Source organism: Cyprinus carpio, chromosome B15 (assembly GCF_018340385.1).
Source record: "Cyprinus carpio isolate SPL01 chromosome B15, ASM1834038v1, whole genome shotgun sequence".
NCBI classification, from domain to species: Eukaryota; Metazoa; Chordata; class Actinopteri; order Cypriniformes; family Cyprinidae; genus Cyprinus; species Cyprinus carpio.
This window is the reverse complement of record NC_056611.1, coordinates 4,832,888-4,853,159: the sequence shown is the minus strand read 5'-3', so window position 1 is coordinate 4,853,159 and position 20,272 is coordinate 4,832,888. Positions and strand designations below refer to the sequence as shown.

Sequence of the window (20,272 nt, the reverse complement as noted above, 5' to 3'; positions counted from 1 at the left end):
GCCAAATGCCTCAAGCGTGTGATGGAAATGTTACGCCTCTTAACATATTGTGATGCCCTGTCCGGCCAGAGCGGCAAGACATAAACATAAAACCCATTATAAACATGATATAAACATGATTTCTAGTCGTGTTTTCTTTTGGAAGGCAAAAACAAAGTAGTTTCGCTTTCTCATCGATGATTGTATTAAACTTGTGCTCTATAAATAAAGTTTGACTTGACTTGACTCGCCACCACAGTCCTTCCTGTATGAGGGGGCTGGCTGTGTTCATTCATATTCCTGAGGTGTACACTATATCTGGAATGTGTAACTCTGCTGGGGGAAGAAAGGGAAGAAAATCATTGCAATTAGAATCGTGTGGCTCAGATCTCGCATTGCTGAGGCAACATGTGCAGCACAATTCCGCACAAGGGAAACTGTGTGTAGATGGATGCTTCCTTTCTCTCTCTTTCTTTCTATTGCATGCAAACAGATTCATGTGTTTGTAAGCTATTTTTCAAGATTCTTTAAATTGCATATATTTATTATTTATTAGAAGTTTGGAGACAGATCTCATCCTATCTCCTCCCTCATCCTCTGGATACAGAGGAGATTTAGGCGACGTCGGGGGTGCTGAGCAGGAGCAGCCCCAGCCTTCAAGCTCCTTATTCCACCAGAGACAAATTGGAGTGTCGTAACCTGCACCACCTTGCAGGAGGAGCAGGGGTCGGGGCAACAGTCTCGGTCAGGGTTTTTCAAAGCAGAAAACGGATCTTCGGACCATTATTCTGTCTAAGACTTCAGTTAAGCGGCCCTGATGCCATGAATGTCAAGCCCCTGGGGGCAGCCATTTCCTCCTCAGTGTCCTCAGGGAGCCACGCTGATACCCCTGCCACCTCCGGTGTTTCAGGGCTCAGTAAGCTCCAAAGAGCGTATTTCTCAGCTGCCGCCCGGCAAAGGCACGGCACGGGAATGATCATCCCATCAAGCGAGGGGGCTAGAGTGCATAAATTGGTCCCTTCCTGCAAGTCATCTGCTTCAGGAGTTAAAACCTCTAGCAGATGTCAGTCCCCTCAGGGGAGGGCGCTATAGCGGTCAGGTCGGTCGTTTCCTGCTGTTCACCCATTCAGGGAACCAAAGTGACTCCTCTAGCCACACCAGAAGCCAGTCTTGAGAGGCTGATTCCCTTAGTAGACTTTCTGGTAGGAACTTCTGCCAAATGGGTCCGGCAGACTGTAGAAAGACGTTACAGAATACTGTTCATTTCTTGACCGCCTCGTTTCAACGGGGTTATTGCCATGCTAGTGGGCCCCGAGCTGGCTCTGGTTATGGAACAGGAAGTAGACACTCTCTTGAGGAAGGAGGTCATCGAGGTGGTCCCTCCTCTCAACAGAGAGTCCGGGTTCTATAGCCGTTACTTCATCGTTCTGAAGAAGGATGGGGGGGTTGCGTCTGATTATAGATCTGCATCTGTTGAACCATGCTATCAAATGCTTTCGGTGCAAGATGTCACTATCAAACTGATCGTGACTCAAATCAGGTCCGAGAACTGGTTTGTCACGATAGATCTCAAGGTACTTCCACATATACATCCTTCTTCAACACAGGAAGTTCCTGATGTTTATAGCCGTTACTTCATCGTTCTGAAGAAGGATGGGGGGGTTGCGTCTGATTATAGATCTGCATCTGTTGAACCATGCTATCAAATGCTTTCGGTGCAAGATGTCACTATCAAACTGATCGTGACTCAAATCAGGTCCGAGAACTGGTTTGTCACGATAGATCTCAAGGTACTTCCACATATACATCCTTCTTCAACACAGGAAGTTCCTGATGTTTGCTTTCAGGAGCGAAGCATACCAGCATCGGGTTCTTCCCTTCGGCCTGTCACTCTCACCCTGCATTTTCACCAAGTGTGTAGATGCTGCTCTGGCTCCACTGCGACTCCAGGGCATCCGCATACTGAATCACATCAACGACTGGCTAATCCTAGCTTAGTCTCAGCAGCAGGCGATTCGACATCGAGATGTCATCCTCGCCCATATGAAAGTGCAGGGGTTATGGCTAAATGCCAAGAAAGGTGTGCTTTCTCCACTACATAGAACCACTTATCTGGGCATGGTGTGGGTTTCAACTATGATGCAAGCACAGCTCCTGCTCGTATCGAAGTGATTCTTACAGCCGTGAGGGGAGTTTGGGTATGCTGGTCACTCACTGTCAAACCATTTCAGAGACTGTTGGGTCTGATGGCAGCTGCGTCCAATGGGATACCTTTTGGCCTGCTGTACATGAGACCCCTGCAGTGGTGGCTCAGGACCAAGGGGTTTTCCCAGAGGGGAAACCTGTTTCAAATGATCAAGGTCACACAGCGTTGCTTACGTGCCTTAGACATGTGGAAGAGACCTTGGTTCCTGTCTCAAGGCACAAAGTTAGGGGCTCCTTGTTGTCATGTAACGCTAATGACGGATGCCTCCCTCACGGGCTAGGGAGTGGTCATGAGTGGTCACTCTGCCCAGGGTCTGTGGGAAGGCCAGTATCTAATGTGGCACATCAACTGCCTAGAGATGCTGGCCGTGTTTCATGTGCTGAAACACTTCCTTCCAGACCTAAGGTGGCATCATGTGTTTGTTCGCACAGACACCACATCGGTTGTCTCCTACATCAACCGATAGGGGGTCTGCGCTCGCGCCCCCTTTGCAGGCTGGTGCACCAGATCCTCCTGTGGGCTCAGGGAAAGCTCCTCTCACTCAGAGCAATCTACATCCCTGAGCACCTCAGTCGAGGAGTGGACAACCTGTCGAGACTGGGGCTAAGACCCGAGGAATGGTGGCTCCACCCAGAGCTCCTTTGGAGGGAGTTCGGCCAAGCAGAAGTGGATCCATTTGCATCACAGGAAATGACACACTGTCTGCTTTGGTTGTCCCTCACACATCCAGCTATGCTTGGACTGGATGCCATGGTGCAGACATGGCTGAGGCTTCGTCTGTATGCTTTTCCCTCGATCACTTCTGGAGAGAGTATGCCAGGACGGGGACCGTCTTCTGCTAGTAGCCTCATTCTGGCCAGCCCGAGTATGGTTCTCGGACCTTGTGTCCCTCCTCGACGGCTCTCAGGATGGACCTCCTCTTTCAGGCAGGGGGCACCATCCTTCACCCCCACCTGGAGTTATGGAAACTGTGGGCATGGCCCCTGAGGGGGCACTGCTCATAGCACCCGGTCTCTCAACTGAGGTTGTTGAGACCATACTCCAGTCCAGAGCTCCCGCCATGAGGAAACTGTACACCTTGAAGTGGAAACTTTTGCAGCATCTCATTCCCTTCGGGGAACCATGGTTACATGCGAAATGTTATGCTGAAACCAGTTTTTACTGGTGCAGTACTGGATAACTATTTTACACCACAGTTAAGTTTTAACTTCTGAATGGCCGCTGTGGAGTGACTGATCATGCTGAAGTTGCTTGAAGTTTAATGAAGGACTCAGATGTGCTTCATTTAGATTGTTTTGGTTTTTTTTTGTTAACATGCAGTGTACAGTCATGCTGTGTCTGTTCTTGTTTTAGGCTCGAAACATAGCCGTTTACGTGGAGTTCAGAAGCTCTGATGAAGAACATGCCAAGCCACTTAAGGTAACATAACACAAGTTTCCATCAGTTTCCATCAACATCTGCTTTAAAATTTGCCTCGTAAATATAAATGCTGTAAATCCATTTCCACAGTGCATCTACGGAAAGCCAGGAGGTCCAGTTTTTACCACTACTGCCTGTTCCACAGTTCTGCATCACTCACAGAACCCAGACTTTTGTGATGAGGTTTGCAAAATTTTCTTTTCAAGTGTTTTAGCAGCTTTTGTAGGTTACTGTACATTAAAATTAAGGTTATGGGTCTTTTACTGTTTGTTATGATATGCTTGATCAGGTGAAGATTGAGCTGCCCACACATCTTCATGAGAAACACCATTTACTCTTCTCCTTCTATCATGTGACCTGTGACATCAATGCCAAGACCAGCTCTAAGAAGAAAGAGGCTCTTGAGACTCCAGGTATCTGTAAATCCACATTATCCTGTGCTGTGTGTGTGTGTGTGTGTGTGTGTGTGTGTGTGTGTGTGTGTGCATGCATTGTGCTGTATAGTGCTCTGACAGTGTGTGTGTACTGTATGTTACAGTGGGCTATGCATGGCTGCCTCTTCTGAAGGATGGACGTGTTTCCTCTCAGGATTTCAATATTCCAGTCTCGTGCACTTTGCCTGGTGGATATCTACACATTAAAGAGTCCTCATCCACCAAAGTGAGTGCAAGAATCCAGAAAAACATAGAAACAGACAATTTAGAAAAAGAAAATAGATGAATACCGATATACAGTAAGGATGATAATGATGATATAAAGTAAGGATTAAGACACATAAGTGATTCAAAGGCAACTTTATATGTCACATAAACTAGAAATCAGAACAGACCATTTTCACAGACAGTAATGAAGCTTCCGGAGTTATTTAAATCATAAATCTAGCAAAAAAATGAACCTACATTTATATATCTATACTTTGTGTTATATAACCTTGGCATTAAATTACATAAAAACTATTTCTAATAGAGTGATAGCAAATTTGGCATCTCTATCTTCTGGCCAATGTAATGAAACTCTCAATATTTTTTTCTTTTTTTTGGAAAGTTGTGGATTTTTTTATTTATTTATTTATGTATTTTTTCTGTTGGAGCAAATAGGAATGTAAAAATTATATTTGTTGTAGCCCCATATGCAAATGTAATATATGTACATATATGGCACTTCCATATATAAAATATGTTATCAAGTAAATACATATATGAAACCTATAAGAAATTTGAATAATTTCATATATTAACATATACTGTCTATCTAGGCCATTCAAATATATGTTTATGTATGTGTAATATATTTTTGGACATATGTCATGTACATTTATATCCATCCTAAAACCTGTCAACAGTAACGCATTGCAAGTGACATGAGTTATGTAATCAGATTACGTTTTTCAAGTAACTAGTAAAGTAATGCATTACTTTAAAATTTACAATGAAATATCTGAGTTACTTTTGCAAATAAGTAACACCAGTTACTTTGTTTTCCCATTTGTTCACTGACGGCTCTCCTGTCCCAGTGTTGAAAGAAATTGGGAGTGAGGTGCAGAGGCACTTTCTTTCAGCCTGAGGCTTATTAAATTTAACTTTTGGTGTGAAAGGGCCCTTACAGTTGGCAAAAATATAACTTTAGATTTTTTTGTTATTAAAAAAAACAAGTAACAAGTAACTTTCTGTAACACAATACATGTTGATATTATATAAGCATAAAATCTGTAAAAAAGTCCTGGAATGTTTCAAAACAGGAGACCCAAAGACAAATAATGATGATTCACATGCGAGATATTAAAGTAGTTTGTTTTTTAATATTTTTCTTGCAGAATGGCTCGGATGTGAAGTGGGTCGATGGGGGGAAGCCCATCTTCAAAGTGTCCACTTTAGTGCTGTCTACAGTTTATACTCAGGTTAAAAAGAGCCACAGTCTCAGATTAAAATGTACAGTTATCTTGCTCATGTTTTGTGATTTCATAATTCCCATGGGTTTTTTTTTTTGCAGGACCCCCATCTAAACCGTTTCTTCCAGCAGTGCCAAAAACGAGAGGCAGACCTCTCTCAACCTCCTACCTCAAACTTCCTCAACTGCCTTAAAGTAAGTGCATTCAGGGCCTTACCTGGGGGCTGAAAATCTGTAATGTCTGGCGAGTCAAAACTGAATTATAATTAAAAATGCAACCCATTTTATACATATTCAGAAATATATTATCTAGAGACAGACATGTAGCTGATTGCAAGACAAGATTCGCTTAAGACAGGGACCAAATTATGCAATTTGTTTAAATGTAGGCATATATATTGTGTGTTTTGCTATTCTACACTGTTTCTCTCTCTCTCTTTGAATTTTCTGAAGTGAAATCAAAATGCAAATTTTTAAAGTTTGAAATTATGTGTATATATTGTTGTGTTAACTTGTATTCATCATATATGTTTGAATAATGCCTGTGAAAATTCCTCAATGATTTTAGGTGAATATTCAGTCATATTTTTTTATATTTACACTTTTTTTTGTCCTCTCAGGGCCTCTTGAGTATGGAGAGGATTCATGTCATAATTCGCTTCCTTCCTGTTATCTTCAACCAGCTCTTTAAAGTGCTCACTCAAAACGACACTGACGAAGTGTCCACCAGCACCACCAGGTACAAACCCATCACTCGCTCTTCTGAACGCACTCAGTCAACATGTCAGATCTGATTCTCACTTTAACATTACATGTAAACCTCTTTTCCATCAGGGTCCTGGTCCACATCTTAGCTAAGTGCCACGAGGAGAAGCTGGACCACTATTTGCACTCTTACATAAAGGTACACAAAGCAGGGGAAATAAAGTCGCTGGTGCAGAGACGGTAAAGGTTGTGTTTTTGTTCTTGTGGATACATGTTGCATGTGAGTGGGACACGTTTGTGTTTCTCTTTTGTTTGAGCAGTTTGTCTTTAAGACTGAAGCTTGTGGCTTCAGAACGGTTCACGAAGAGTTGGCCAAAGGCATGACCTCTGACCTGAAGAGCAACGACCAGTCGGTCATACGCAATATCCTCAAGGTGAGCTAACATCACCATCTCTCTCTCTTACAGAAGTCTTGGAGTGTTGTTAAGTCTGTCGACTGATATCTGTGTGGTTCCCTGCAGTTCTCGTGGTTCTTTCTAGAGATCATAGTGAAGTCGATGGCGCAGCATCTGCTGGACTCAGATAAGCTTACGGTAAATATTGAGTCAGCAGACATGAATTCATGCTTTATTCACCCTATTGTTTTTTTGTGTGTGTAATTTGAACAGTAGCCGGTCAGCCTAAAATAAGGACTTATAATGAAGTTTAAGGACTAATTCTCAGTTGTTTATTAGTATGCATATTACTAGCTGTTTATTAGTACTTATAAAGCACATCTTCATGCCTTATTCTGCATTGCCATATTTTAGATCCCTTAATCCTTAAACTCTATACTTAAACTTATCTATCTTACTGACTATTAATAAGCAGTAATTAGGCATTTATTAAGGCAAAGCTCATAGTTAATAGTTAGTTAATAGTGAGAAATGGTCCACAAACTAAAGTGTGACCAACTCTTGGTTTTATTTTAAATATACTTTTGAGATAAACTTAAATGTAAAATTACACCAGATACAAGATTAGTAGTACTTTCTTGCTCGATACAGTCCTAAACTCTGTATTGCTGTATGTTCACAATTTTCTGCAGTTGTGATCATCTTTTACCATTTTCCTGATATAACCAACAAATCGGAATAAAACCGAATAAATAAAAGATGTTTTTTCTGCAGTCTCATCAACATCAAGTGACTTGCAACTGCTTCTGTGTCTTTCACATTTAATAAGAAATGCGTAACAAATGTGTTTGCTCAGCTTCCTCGACCGCAGCGATTTCCTGGCACTTTCCAGAGTCGACTGGAGACCCTGATCATGACGATGTCCGATCACATCTTCTGGAAGAGTAAAGAGCTGGCAGAGGAGACGCGCAGCGCTAATATGGCCATAGCGGCCTTTGTGAAGGTCAGGAACAGCACACTACAACTCTTTTAAATGCTGAAAAATGTGTGCATAATGAAGTAAATAATTCAATTAGATGCAGGACTGATTTTAAAGCACATAAATAGCTTTATGTATTTTGTGTGTGGATGCATTTGAAATCGGACAGCCTAAATAGAGTCTCCCTGTTGATAATAATGTTATAAACTTGTTTCTGTGATCAATTAAAATAAATGCATTTCCCATCCTCAGCGGTGCTTCACATTCATGGACAGAGGTTTCACCTTCAAGCTGATCAGCAACTACATAAACATGATCACAGCCAGTGACAATAAGGTACCTGAACTAAACCTTCTCACTCCTCTGTGTCTCTTAATAAGGTAACACTAGATGTGAGCATGTGTGGACAATAAAGGACCTGGACGTGATTGATTTAATACAAACAGCACAGATTTGTGAAAACACAAGCCCAAGAATGTGACATCATATCCTGTTGATTGTAGGAAGATGCAGTATTTGCACGCTCAAAGTCTTCAGCATTAAAACAGTGACACTACACATTAAAAGATCTTTTCTTATGTAATGACTGACATGTATTTATTTATCGTTTGTGTGTGTTTTGTCTGGCTGTTGAATTCATTGACTGTCTCTGTGTTGCAAAGGTTATCACTAAAGAACCGCTTGTGTGTGTGTGTGTGTGTGTGTGTGTGTGTGCCTGTGTCTGTGTGTGTGTGTGTGTGCACAACGTGTTTTGGGTGCACGTGTTGTTTTTCCAGATGCTGTGTGAGCTGAAGTTTGAGTTCATAAGGGAACTGTGTAACTATGAGCACTATGTCCCTCTGAGTCTTCCCGTCCCGTCTGCACGAATCACAGGTCAGAGGGCACCACGAGCTCCACCTCTTTGTGTCTCATGCACAAAACTTCACGCCTGCATTGTAGTCCTAATTAGCATACTGTAGGCCACACCCCCTGATATATTCTGTCTGTCTCGTTTCTCTCTGTCAGACAAGGCAGCACCGGAAACCCAAAGTGCTCTGGGTAACTATTAAATGTTTTTTTCAGAACTTATTTTACTTATTTGTAAAAGTTCCTCAAAGCTGTGGCACAGTTTTCTGAGGCGGTTTAATGCAGTTTTGTAGTCTGGTCGATAATAAAATTCAACCCTGGGAGTGAGAACGGGTTGGAAAATCTCATATCTATACGGGTGGATGAAGTACAAATATCATGTACTTGAAAAGTAGAAAATAAAAAGAAAATTGTGTAACAGGAACTAAAACTACAGATTGAAAGACTACATAAATAAAGAGCACAAACACACAGGATCATGACACTGGTTTCATTTAAAACAAAACGATCATATATATATATATTACATTTACATTTATGCATTTAGCAGACACTTTTATCCAAAGCGAATTACAGTGCATTCAGGCTATAAATTTAAACATATTTTTTATTAGTATGTGAGTTCCCTGGGAATGAACCCACGACCTTTTGCACTGCTAATGCAATGCTCTACCACATATTTTAGACAAAGTGATTGTATTCGATTCAAGACAAAGTGATTATATAGCTTCAGAAGACTTGGATTAAACCACTGGAGTTTCAATTCAATTTACTTCAATAGTATGGACAAAAACATTCAGCGTTTTCATTCCTGGTGAACTATTCCTTTAAAGTGCAGGAGTCCAGTTTCAAATATTGCTGCAGTTTTCATGTTTCCTGAGTAAAAGTAAGGTACTGATTTGAAGCGGGCAGAATGCTAGAGCTAACGTGCCATAACTGACTAAAATAACATTTTTACCCATGCACTGTAAAGAGCAATACTAGTTTTAACTTGTCTATAACTTGGCAAATGGCCACGCAATAAGGGATAATCAACTCCTAGCTGTGCATTAAAGGATTTTAAATGTGCTTCCCATCAGGAGGTTCTTCGCCTCCACGTCGTGCATTTAAAATCCTTCAATGCACAGCTAGGAGTTGATTATCCATTACTTATAAAGCATATATTCTGCATGACCATATTCTACATAATCCTACCCAATACCTAAACTTAACAACTACCTTACTAACTATTAATAAGCAGCTAATTATGTGTTTATTGAGGCAAAAGTCATTGTTAATGGTTTGTTAATGGCAAGAATTGGACCTTAAAATAAAGTGTGCCCCAAAAAAAAAGTCAAAGTCACTTCTCTTTCATTCAGAACGTTTTCCACATTAAACTGGTAAATATGCTCCCACACCTCACTCCAGATATCCACTTCTCAAAATAATGTATTATTTATTAAAACGCATGGCTACATTTGGAGTAGTATTTACGATGTGGACCAGCAGCTGCACTTCTGTTTAGTTGACTAGTTTTACAGCAGGAGGAATTCAGCAGAGTAAAATAACTTATGCTCCAAAGATAACCTTCAGTAAATTAAAAATCAAGATATGCTTTACAATTCAATGACGCACAAGCAGACGTTCCCAAAAATACTCATTCACCAACTTACACTGGATTACACTCCAGACGTATGATCATTCATGTGGCTTCTCTCTCTCTGTCTTATTTCTCAGTGGACTTTCCAGAGTATATTTTGACGGAAGAGTTCTGCAGGAAACATTTTCTGACAGGATTGTTGTTGAGAGAGCTGGGGCTCGCTCTGCAAGACGAGCAAGACCTGAGACACCTGGCCCTGGCCTGCCTGAAGAACCTCATGGCTAAACATTCACTGGACTCCCGTTATGCCACAAAGGTGAATTTTGACAGGGATAACACTTACAGTATATAGTTGTTGTGCAGCATTCATGTTAGTCTGTGTATTGATTTGAGCTGTATTGTGTGTGTAGGAGAAACAGGCACGGATAGCCTCTCTGTACCTGCCTCTTTATGGTCTGATCCTTGACAACATGCCTCGCTTTTTCCTCCGAGATCTGTTTCCAATCTGCCTGACGGCCAGTGACCAGGTACACACGCTCAGGATGCTCATTTATCAGCTGAAATGAAACATAATAACAAGCTTTGTTCGTCTATTTTTATCAAGAACTCGCATTAGCTGAGCAAGAACTGGCGTTTTAACAGCGGTGTCAAGTATTTCATTTCTACACTTGAGTAATATTTATTATTATATTATTCATTATTAACAATTCCACAATTGTTCAGTTAGAATCAAGTATTCCCAAGAACAATGTAAAGGCCTTTCAACACTAAATGCAAAGAAAAAAAGCCATACCGGAGCAAAGTTTCTGATAGGAAGTCTCACACTCATCCAATAATCAATGGGTACACTCCGAACACAATCCATATTTTAACGTTTTTGCATTCTTCTGTATTATTACCGTTCCAAAAAATACTGGTTAATAACATTATTTTTTAAACTTTTTCTATGCCTTTAATAATAATAATAAGGGCACAGCATTTTGTTTACTCAAAAAGAAAAAAACACGGAGTGAGTCTTGATCTGGTATCTTGCATTTAGTCTAGATTTTGGCCAAATGTATTAAACGCAAGAAAAAACTGACAATGCTTTAAAGATATTTTTCTCAAGATATTTATAAACGTGTACTGCATGGTTAAAAACCCTACACGTATAAATTGTGTTTTGAGAGGAAAAAACATAAGTCACGTAGGTTGTACGTCACATTTTATTATTACATTCCGAAATAATGTAAGCTAAAACAAACTTATAAACATTATAAACACAAGTAGGCTATTCTCTCCACAACACATCCTCTAAAGTTACAGAATTTAGGCTAGTGTATATAAACATCAAGCCTAAATGAATTCATTTAAAGCGAAATGTTTTCATATTCGTGAAGCGAAACTGAAACCTCTCTCATTCGGCACAAATCTAAATGTTTTCATATTCGTGATATGTCTGGATGTTTAAATATTATTTATTATGTATAAGACTGTATACGGACTATTTACAATGAGCAGTGTAACTTTTTATGTTTCTTTAACTGTATTCTATTTTGATAATGAACAAGCTGCGATGTCAAGGTAGCAAAAATAAGTTTGAAAATTGAGATCAAACAGGATACTTTATAAACTTTGTTCAACTACTTTTCTTTGGAACTGCACACAAATCCATATCCAAAATTCAAAATGCATCTGCACTTTCACAACCTCAAGGCTTAAAAAACACGTCTGCATTATTTTAGACTGAAATTACATCAGCTTCTCTACCATTACACAAAATAATGTTCCTATGGTGACTGTTAAATGTGTCGAAATTCCCTTGATCTTTTGATGCATAAGAAGTCATTGTGCTATAAAAACATCCTATAAGTTTCAGAACTCAAAACTCTCTCATTCGTCTAAAACCAGCTGATATTGAAGCCAGTCTGCCAAAACGACAGCTTGAGGAGTATACGACTCTATGATGTAATAGCGTGGATAAACAATCTGCCACGTCTGTTTAAACAGAGCGTTTCAGTGAGGGAGTCAAAGCAGGGCAGGAAACAGCCTGTTACTTCTAAACTATGTGTTTTGATGTAAACATCTTGATAACATTATAAGTGGACCTCAGGGAACAGTACAAAACTGTAGTAAAAAACAAAAGCAGTGGATGAGGCCTAATAAGTGATAAGATTTCCTTTACAGGGTTCCAGAGATGATCTCTGTGTCGGAGTAGGTTTTGCAGGTCAGGTGACGCATGTGTTACGTCATGGGAACTCGATGGACGCGTCCTTCTCCAAGGAAGTGCTCAACTCTATTACAGGTATAGTGATGCTGTGGATGTGTTTCAAAGACTGCTATTCATAGTCTGTTCCTGTACATTTGGAATATAATATCACAACGACTGCTTTTATAGTGCTTTATGGTCTTTTTTTTCTTTTTAGAGCGTGTTCATCATAAACTGTCATTGTACTGAAGAAAACATCCTTTAAAAAACAAAAGTTCCTAAGAAAAATGTCTTTCACATTTGTGACCCTGGACCACAAAACCAGTCATAGGGGGCTTTTTTTTTTAAATTGAGATGTATACATCATCTGAAAGCTGAATAAATACCCATATAGCAAGAGAGCAAGTGAATTCAAAACATCTCTTTCATTATAAATGCATAAGTGTTTATATTGGAACACTATTGTAAGCACTGAAAGAGAATTAACTTAATGCAAAGCAACTGAAGCAAACACTGATCACAATAATGGTAGTTTGTTGAAATTTCAAAAAATTTTCGACATTAATTGTGGGTGCAAAAGTGATATTAATTCAGTGCCATTAACACTGACAAATCAACTATTTTTAACATTGATTCAATGGTTGCTTGCTATCAGGATAGTTTTCCATTGATGTATGGTTTGTTAAGAGGACAATATTTGTCTGAGATACAACTATTTGAAAATCTGGAATCTGAGGGAGCAAAAAAATCAAAATATTGAGAAAATTACTTTAAAGTTGTTCAAATGAAGTTCTTAGCAATGCATATTACTAATCAAAAATTAAGTTTTGATATATTTACAGTAGGAAATTTACAAAATATCTTCATGGAACACGATCTTTACTTAATATCCTAATGATTTTTGGCATAGAAGAAAAATGGATAATTTTGATCCATACAATGTATTGTTGTCTATTCCTACAAATATACCCCAGAGACTTAAGACTCCAGGGTCACATATACTGATTTGTTTTTTCCCAGCCTTTTCTTCATTGGCCGTATCAACAGCTAACAATGCAGACTCCAGAGGTTCCCTCATCAGCATCGAGTCGAACCCCAGCAACAGCGACCGCAATAGTGAGAAGATGGATGGATGTGAAAAGGTGAGCAAGTACATTCATTTTTGACTGACTGACAGACAGATAGATAGAGCCAGCATAACTCAGAATGAAAGATAACAGACAAACAGAATGAATAACGAGAGAATGATTGTGATGACTGTACTCAGTTTGCCAGGCCGCAGTCTCTCATTGGGTTTGGTGCACGCTTTGACAAACTGGATCAAGCGGAGACCAGAAGTCTGCTCATATGTTTCCTGCACATCATGAAGAGCATCTCAGAGGGTGAGACTTTAAACCACTGAACCTTGAAAGAACATGTCTATTGCACACATATTCACATCTCATCCTGTAGCATGTGTAGTGAGCTGTAACATAATACACTGTTGTGAGGATGATGTGCTCTCGGTGTTGCAGAGGTGCTGGTTTCATACTGGCATCGAGCGATCCACCAGGAGATCAGCGATTTCTTCAATATCCTGGAGTGAGTGACTCTGTTCTTAAACACCAGTAAATGCAGGAATGAAAAAGAAAGAAGGAATCAAATCCTTGTGTGTTTTCATTATTTTGCGTACTTCTGTTTCAAACAGACTCTGTCTCCAACACTTCCGGTTCCTTGGAAAGCGTCACATTGCCAGGTAAGATCTCCACCTCAGAGAGATGTGTTTTATGTCTTCTCTTCTCTTCTCTTCTCTTCTCTTCTCTTCTCTTCTCTTCTCTTCTCTTCTCTTCTCTTCTCTTCTCTTCTCTTCTCTTCTCTTCTCTTCTCTTCTCTGATTGTATATGTGCTTGTGAGAGGAGGAATGTTAGGGAATAAGAGAATACACAAACCACATTTCCACTGAATTCCACTGAAATAAACATATCACAGAGAATAAAATTATAATGTATTATGTGTAATTTAGTAAAATGAAAGAATTGGTTCTGGGGTGTTTTTTCCAGGCACCGCACTGTCTATTACAAGCCAGTATTTTCAATTACACTGAGTTCAATAAATCAAGCCTGAAAATTATAGATCATTCCTGCTTTGGCTATACATGTCAGATAAATGAGAACTTTTATTCTGAACGCTAATATCAAGAAATACAGCAGAAATTGTATAATGTAGCTGAAGCAAAGTGGATGTTAACTTGCTTGATTCACGGTACTGCTGGGAAAAGCAAACTTTTCCAAAACCTTGAATCAATTGAATCATTTGCTTCGCAAAACGATTCACTGTTTTGAATCGTTTGAAATGCTGGTGATGCCCGCCGGTCAGAATGTGTAAATGCAACCAAAACATGCATAAAAACACCTTTTACAAACCAATTGCAAATGTTTTATTGAAAGTGAAATGTATGAAATGCATTTAACAAAACATCAAATACTATCAAATATGAAGTTTCTGTTTAACGTGTTTTCTGGAGAGCTTGGCTAAACAGGATACTCTTAACCACAATTGTTCCTTTTTATTGCACAAATGTGTCATTTAAAAGTGTCTACAAGTTTATGGTATGAAACTGATCTGAGATAAGGTAAAAAAAAAAACATAAACACCGGTTCATGGGTTCACAGAGATGAAATTTTAAAACATTTCGAAAGCACTTCTGACATAACAAAGCCTCGTTTTCGGGAAATCACATGAGTTTGATACACGCTCCAAAACAATGGTTGGAAACAAATGATTTGCAGATGTTTCAAAGCTTTAGAAAGCATTTCTTTGAAAGCTAATTCACAGTACTTGCAGTCCATAGCGAGTTGTGTTGAACATGTGTTGAACAGATCCGGACTGTTTTTGCTCAGGTGTCTGAAATGTCTACCACACAGATAAAGGCTTTTCTTAGCAGGAACTAAAACTAGAGGAACTATTGCTATATAATGAGTAGCAGCCTATCCTGTTTTATTCCCACATCATATGTTGTCTTTGTGTTCTGATGTGTGTTTAATCTTACATCTCTCCCTCATCACGCTCTCTGTTCCCACGTTCATGTTGTCCTCTGTCTGCCTTCCACACATAACTTCACATCCTCACAGCAGTCTCTAAAGTTGACAGCACCAGCATCTAACATACAAACTTGACTTGTCCTGCTCTGAAACACTGCCCCAGAAGCTTGGCTTTCATTTTCCCGTCTGTAATGGCTGTGAGGATGAAGGTTGGCATTAACCCTGCTCTAATTGGCTCGTTGTGTGCGCAGGAAGCTAGCGGCCGCCGTTAAGCTGGCTCAGGCCACACAGAACAATGGCACCCTGAAGGGGTCTAACGTGTCCTGCCAGTCTTCAGGGCTCCTACCCCAATGGTAAACACCTAACAGGTCCACACAGAGCTCCCAAAAAAAAATACACCCTAAAAAAAAAAAATCTTCACATATACCCAAATAGGGTCTTTATAGTGAAAAATGGTTCTTTAGATATTAAAATGTTCACATGGACCCAAATCGGCTGTGAAAAAAACCCTTTCGGAAGCTTTGTTTCTAAGCGTGAAACACGAAGTGTGCAATGCATAGAATTAATTCTTGCAATAAATGCATTACTTAGCATAATGATTTTTAACCCTGAATATAACGTTCTAAAACACACTCACACATGCATAAAACATTCATCCCACTTTATATCAGGTGTCTTTGACTGTACTTGTGTAACTCATTAATTGTCTGGTACAGTGTACTTATTGTGTTCATGTTGCATTGCAGAACACCTTTGCTGCTGTTGAGGAAGGTTAAGGATGGCTTTGGTGTAAGGTTAGGTTTAAGAAGGGGTAGAAATCTAGATCAACAGTGTAATAATAGAGTAATAACTACAGAAATTAATTGCATGAAGGTATTTTTAAAATGCAAGTACGATGTAAAAAAAAACATGTATGTACACAGTAAGTGTAATTTGTATCAAACGATTCATTTAAATGTTAGTGCTTAAAGACACTTCGTATAAAGTGGGTCCGTCCTGTGTAAATATCATCATGTTACATCCATAATGTGGGAACCATTTTTGTCTGTATCCAGCAAGCCCGTCTCATTCACCTCCTGATGTAGTTTATACAGGCTTTCTGCAGGTCTTAAAAAGTCTTAAATTCATAAAATCATTAATGTGACATGCACTGCAAAAAATTAATCTTTCTTAGTATTTTTGTCTTGTTTTCTAGTACAAACATCCATAAAGGGATAGTTCACCCAAAAATGAAAATTCTGTCAGTAATTACTCAACCACATACTTTTTGTGTGCAAATAAAACAAAAATAATGACTTATTCAACAATTCAACACCATCTCATCCCATCTGCTGTTTTTGTTTTCTTTGCGCACAAAACGTATTCTCGTAGCTTCGTAAAATTACGATTGATCCCCTGATGTCACATGGACTATTTTACCGATGTCCTTGCTACGTTTCTGTGCATTGATCGTGGTAATATCCTTGCTGTCTGTGGAGGGTCAGACAGCTCTCAGATTTCATCAGAAGTATCTTATTTTGTATTCTGAAGATGTGCAAAGGCCTAAAAGTTTTGGAAAGATATGAGGGTGAGTAATTCATGACAGAACTATCCCTTTCAGTCGAGATTTACATTTACCTGAGATTCAAACTGAAGATATAAACTCTTGTTTTCTGAAAAAATGTTAAGTGAAGTAAGGTCATCATTATTTATATAGCACTTTTTAGAATGCAGATTGTGTCAAAGCAGCTTTACAGTATTAAACAGGGAAATAGCGTGCAGTTCTCCTCTGGCCAGACGAATCCAGCAGTTTAACTGTAGGCTGCAGCAAAGTCAGATTGTGCAGAGGACTCCTCTGGTTCCCGCGGTCTTGTCCCGGTGGCCGTCCAGGAGACCAGGTCTTCACTGGGGATCAGTCTCTGGGGCTCATCTAGTTGTCCTGGTCTCCGCTGACATTCAGAAAACAAGAACTGTCTGTCAATGGGATATTAAAATCTGTTTCCTCTTTTAATTAAGTTGATTTTTCTGAGCCAATTAGTAGATATTTGTACTTGCTTGAATCACAAACTCACTTTATTTTGATAATTTTCTAATAAAACAAAACACCATATCTCAAATGTACTAATCTTGCTTTTTAAGAATATTTAGACATTTGCACTGAAAACAAGACAAAAATATTGATCAAGTGCATGAATTAATGAAGTGCAGCGTGACCAGAAGGTACATTAAAATTATTTCCATTTTCTAGTGTTAGGGAGCAGAGCTATTCAAGCCATAAGGCCCTTTTTATATAAAATGTATTAAAATTGGAAGTTGTATTTCAAACCTTGAAGTGATGCCAATACAAGACATTTACAGCACATTTAGAAACATATTTACATAATGTGTTCCATTGAATTTATTCCTTTTTTTTTTCTTGGTCTTAAAAAGTCTTGCATTCACCTTCATAAAACCTGCAGAAACCTGTTACATGTCTCTGTTGTTATGAAGAAAATAAAAGGCTATTTAGTTTATTTAGTAGTTCAAATCTAGCGCACATTCACAGGTTAAGAAACACATTTCCAAAATACTGTTGACTTTCTCTAAACATTCCAACCAAGAAAGTGGAGGAATAGAGGGAGAAAATGGGGGAACTGAATCATTTTCTCTGCTATTGTCATGACATCTCAGGATTATGTTATTGCTGCTGTTCCCAGGATGCTCTCTGCTCAGGACGGGCACAGACACGCCCGCTCACAGACCATGCCCATCATCAGGGGGAAGAACGCCCTCACCAACCCCAAACTACTGCACATGATGGAGACAGCGGGTAAACGTACACTCAACTCAGCCGCCTGTGATACATACAGCAAAATTACAATCACCGGGCTGAGCAAAAGCATGTGTATCGTAACTGTAATGTGTGTGTGTGTGTGTGTGTGTGTGTGTGTGTGTGTGTGTGTGTGTGTGTGTGTGTGTGTGTGTGTGTGTGTGTGTGTGTGTGTGTGTGTTAGATGGAAATGCGTCTGAAGGAGAAAGCGTCAGCCCTACAGATATTGAAGCCAATCTTTCTACTGAAGTCGCTCTGACCGTGTTAGATGTTCTGGATCTGTTTGTTCATCATCACAAGGTAATATAGACAGAGCTTTATGATGTGTACAGTACACACTGATAATAATGTTTTTCAACACAAGAGAATACACAGTTTCCATACTTACTAGAAGTATATGAATTAGGATTAGAGCTTAGTGATATACAGTATCATAAAATTCTTTAAAAAGTATTTTTTAGCCTGTTGCAGTACTCAGCATCTTGATATTTGTGCACAAACATGAAGACTAGGAGAAATTACATTAAAAAATTTTTTTTTCATATGGATCAATGACAAGGGTGTCTGAGATAATAAAAAGGACTCCATTTTTTTAAAATAGACAGGGCTTAGTTTTTAGAAATCTTTATATGAATGTTGTTTTTGTACATTTTTGGAAAAAAAAAGTTTTCTAGACTTTGATTTTAATGACAGATGTCCCCATCTAATAAGAAATACTTTAAATGTACTTGAAGTGTGCATAATTAAGTCATTATTAAAAAAAAAAAAAAAATCAAACATTTTCAAAGATGATTATTTATTTTATTTTATTATTTTCATTTTTTAATCATGAGTATAAAGCAGTTTTCTCTGTTCGAGCTGAACAAAAATGTGACAAAATATCTTATAATAATAATAATAATAATAATGACTGCACTTTGATTGGGTGGACAAAAGTATTTCAAATACTAGTGACAGTAATAATAGTAAATGCTTCACTGCTTACTGTGTTTCAGATCATGTCACACTACACATGCCAACATTTACTCGTTTAATGTCGATGTAGATATCAGTCAATGATGAAACTAAAATATCTGAACACTGTTCTGTTTGTGAAAAAATGGATGGATTGCAAAAGTATTCTTTTAGCCAAAAATCACTGCAGTGTTCACAATGAATCTGTCTGTGACTTTTCAGTGCATTCTGAATGTAAGGAGGTTATTTTGCCATCTGGTGGACACATGGTGCGTTTCCTTCGAGATGACTAACTCCTGCCATCTTCTCTTCTCCTGCAGAAACGGTTGCAGCACGATGACGGGCAGAACTCTCTGATGAAAAAAGTGTTTGACACGTACCTGCTGTTCTTCCAGATCAACCAGTCCACCAGCACCCTCAGACACGTCTTCAGCGCGCTGCGCCTCTTCATTCAGAAGGTGCTTCTCTTTCTCCAAATACATGCTCAGACCGCTGTTCATCCCAACAGTGGGGGTGCAACAAATGATTGGGTGAATTCAGATGGTAAAGAAGAGCATCTCTGATCACTCTGACAGTTAATTGGAATTAACCCATTTTCAGATTTTTAGGAGCCAAGCACCAAAAGTGGGTTCTGTTCAGGAGTCTGTGACAAGCCATAAAACTGCTTGCAGGAAAGTTATGAAATTTGGCACACGGATAGAAGACAGTCTCAGCATTAATCATTGCAAGTTTGGTGTCTCTAAATCAGACTCTCTAGCGCCACCACTTTTTTCGCTAATGTTTATGCTAATAATTTTTTAACCATAAAGTTTAGAAGCAAAATTCTGTTTCCTCTGATTCCTTGGCTCATGCCAAGTCAAATGGACAGCAAAATTAAAATTTCTATGGGTCAAGATTTTTCACAATTTTTAATTATATGAAAAACGTATTTTTTTGAACTTGTCGTTTGCCTGATTGTCACCAGAATTGGCTCAGATCATCTTTAGACCATGCTTGCAAAAATTATGGAATTCAAGTTGATTAGTCAAACAATTTAGGTGTGTTTTTGGTGTGTTTTATAATAACAATGACCTGAGGCTACCTGCACAGTTTGGCTGCAGTGCCACCTAGTGGTCGGGAGATATGAAAAATGTCTATTTTCGCTTATAACTTCTAAAAGGTTTGACCAAAAAAAAAAAAAGCTTTGGCATATTCACACCATACTTTGAATGTGCCATTGTCATCCCACACTGAACACATATATTTAATAACAGCGCCACCTATTGGTGAAAAGAGATAAATCATAATACTAGTGGTTGTATTTATGATTTTTCAGATTTTTTATTTA

At 39.0% G+C, this 20,272-nt stretch overlaps 1 protein-coding gene across 11 annotated transcripts in view; it reads left to right on the top strand.

The window, feature by feature from the left end:
- The window catches only part of dock10 (dedicator of cytokinesis 10), a 110,505-nt gene that overhangs the window by 72,351 nt on the left and 17,882 nt on the right, over positions 1 to 20,272 (top strand). For 9 of the 11 annotated variants that reach the window (XM_042738973.1, XM_042738981.1, XM_042738976.1 and 6 more), the window contains exons 18-42: positions 3,539 to 3,604; positions 3,695 to 3,787; positions 3,894 to 4,017; positions 4,143 to 4,264; positions 5,418 to 5,501; positions 5,594 to 5,686; positions 6,112 to 6,230; positions 6,326 to 6,395; positions 6,517 to 6,630; positions 6,718 to 6,789; positions 7,448 to 7,594; positions 7,823 to 7,906; positions 8,347 to 8,443; positions 8,576 to 8,608; positions 10,133 to 10,311; positions 10,406 to 10,522; positions 12,162 to 12,279; positions 13,204 to 13,325; positions 13,451 to 13,565; positions 13,698 to 13,764; positions 13,871 to 13,918; positions 15,455 to 15,556; positions 17,879 to 17,991; positions 18,176 to 18,291; positions 19,266 to 19,403. In XM_042738973.1, the coding sequence (XP_042594907.1) occupies positions 3,539 to 3,604; positions 3,695 to 3,787; positions 3,894 to 4,017; positions 4,143 to 4,264; positions 5,418 to 5,501; positions 5,594 to 5,686; positions 6,112 to 6,230; positions 6,326 to 6,395; positions 6,517 to 6,630; positions 6,718 to 6,789; positions 7,448 to 7,594; positions 7,823 to 7,906; positions 8,347 to 8,443; positions 8,576 to 8,608; positions 10,133 to 10,311; positions 10,406 to 10,522; positions 12,162 to 12,279; positions 13,204 to 13,325; positions 13,451 to 13,565; positions 13,698 to 13,764; positions 13,871 to 13,918; positions 15,455 to 15,556; positions 17,879 to 17,991; positions 18,176 to 18,291; positions 19,266 to 19,403 (2,553 nt within the window). The remainder of the gene's footprint in view (positions 1 to 3,538; positions 3,605 to 3,694; positions 3,788 to 3,893; positions 4,018 to 4,142; positions 4,265 to 5,417; positions 5,502 to 5,593; positions 5,687 to 6,111; positions 6,231 to 6,325; positions 6,396 to 6,516; positions 6,631 to 6,717; positions 6,790 to 7,447; positions 7,595 to 7,822; positions 7,907 to 8,346; positions 8,444 to 8,575; positions 8,609 to 10,132; positions 10,312 to 10,405; positions 10,523 to 12,161; positions 12,280 to 13,203; positions 13,326 to 13,450; positions 13,566 to 13,697; positions 13,765 to 13,870; positions 13,919 to 15,454; positions 15,557 to 17,878; positions 17,992 to 18,175; positions 18,292 to 19,265; positions 19,404 to 20,272) is intronic. The other 2 variants (XM_042738974.1, XM_042738977.1) reach the window with 2 other exon arrangements.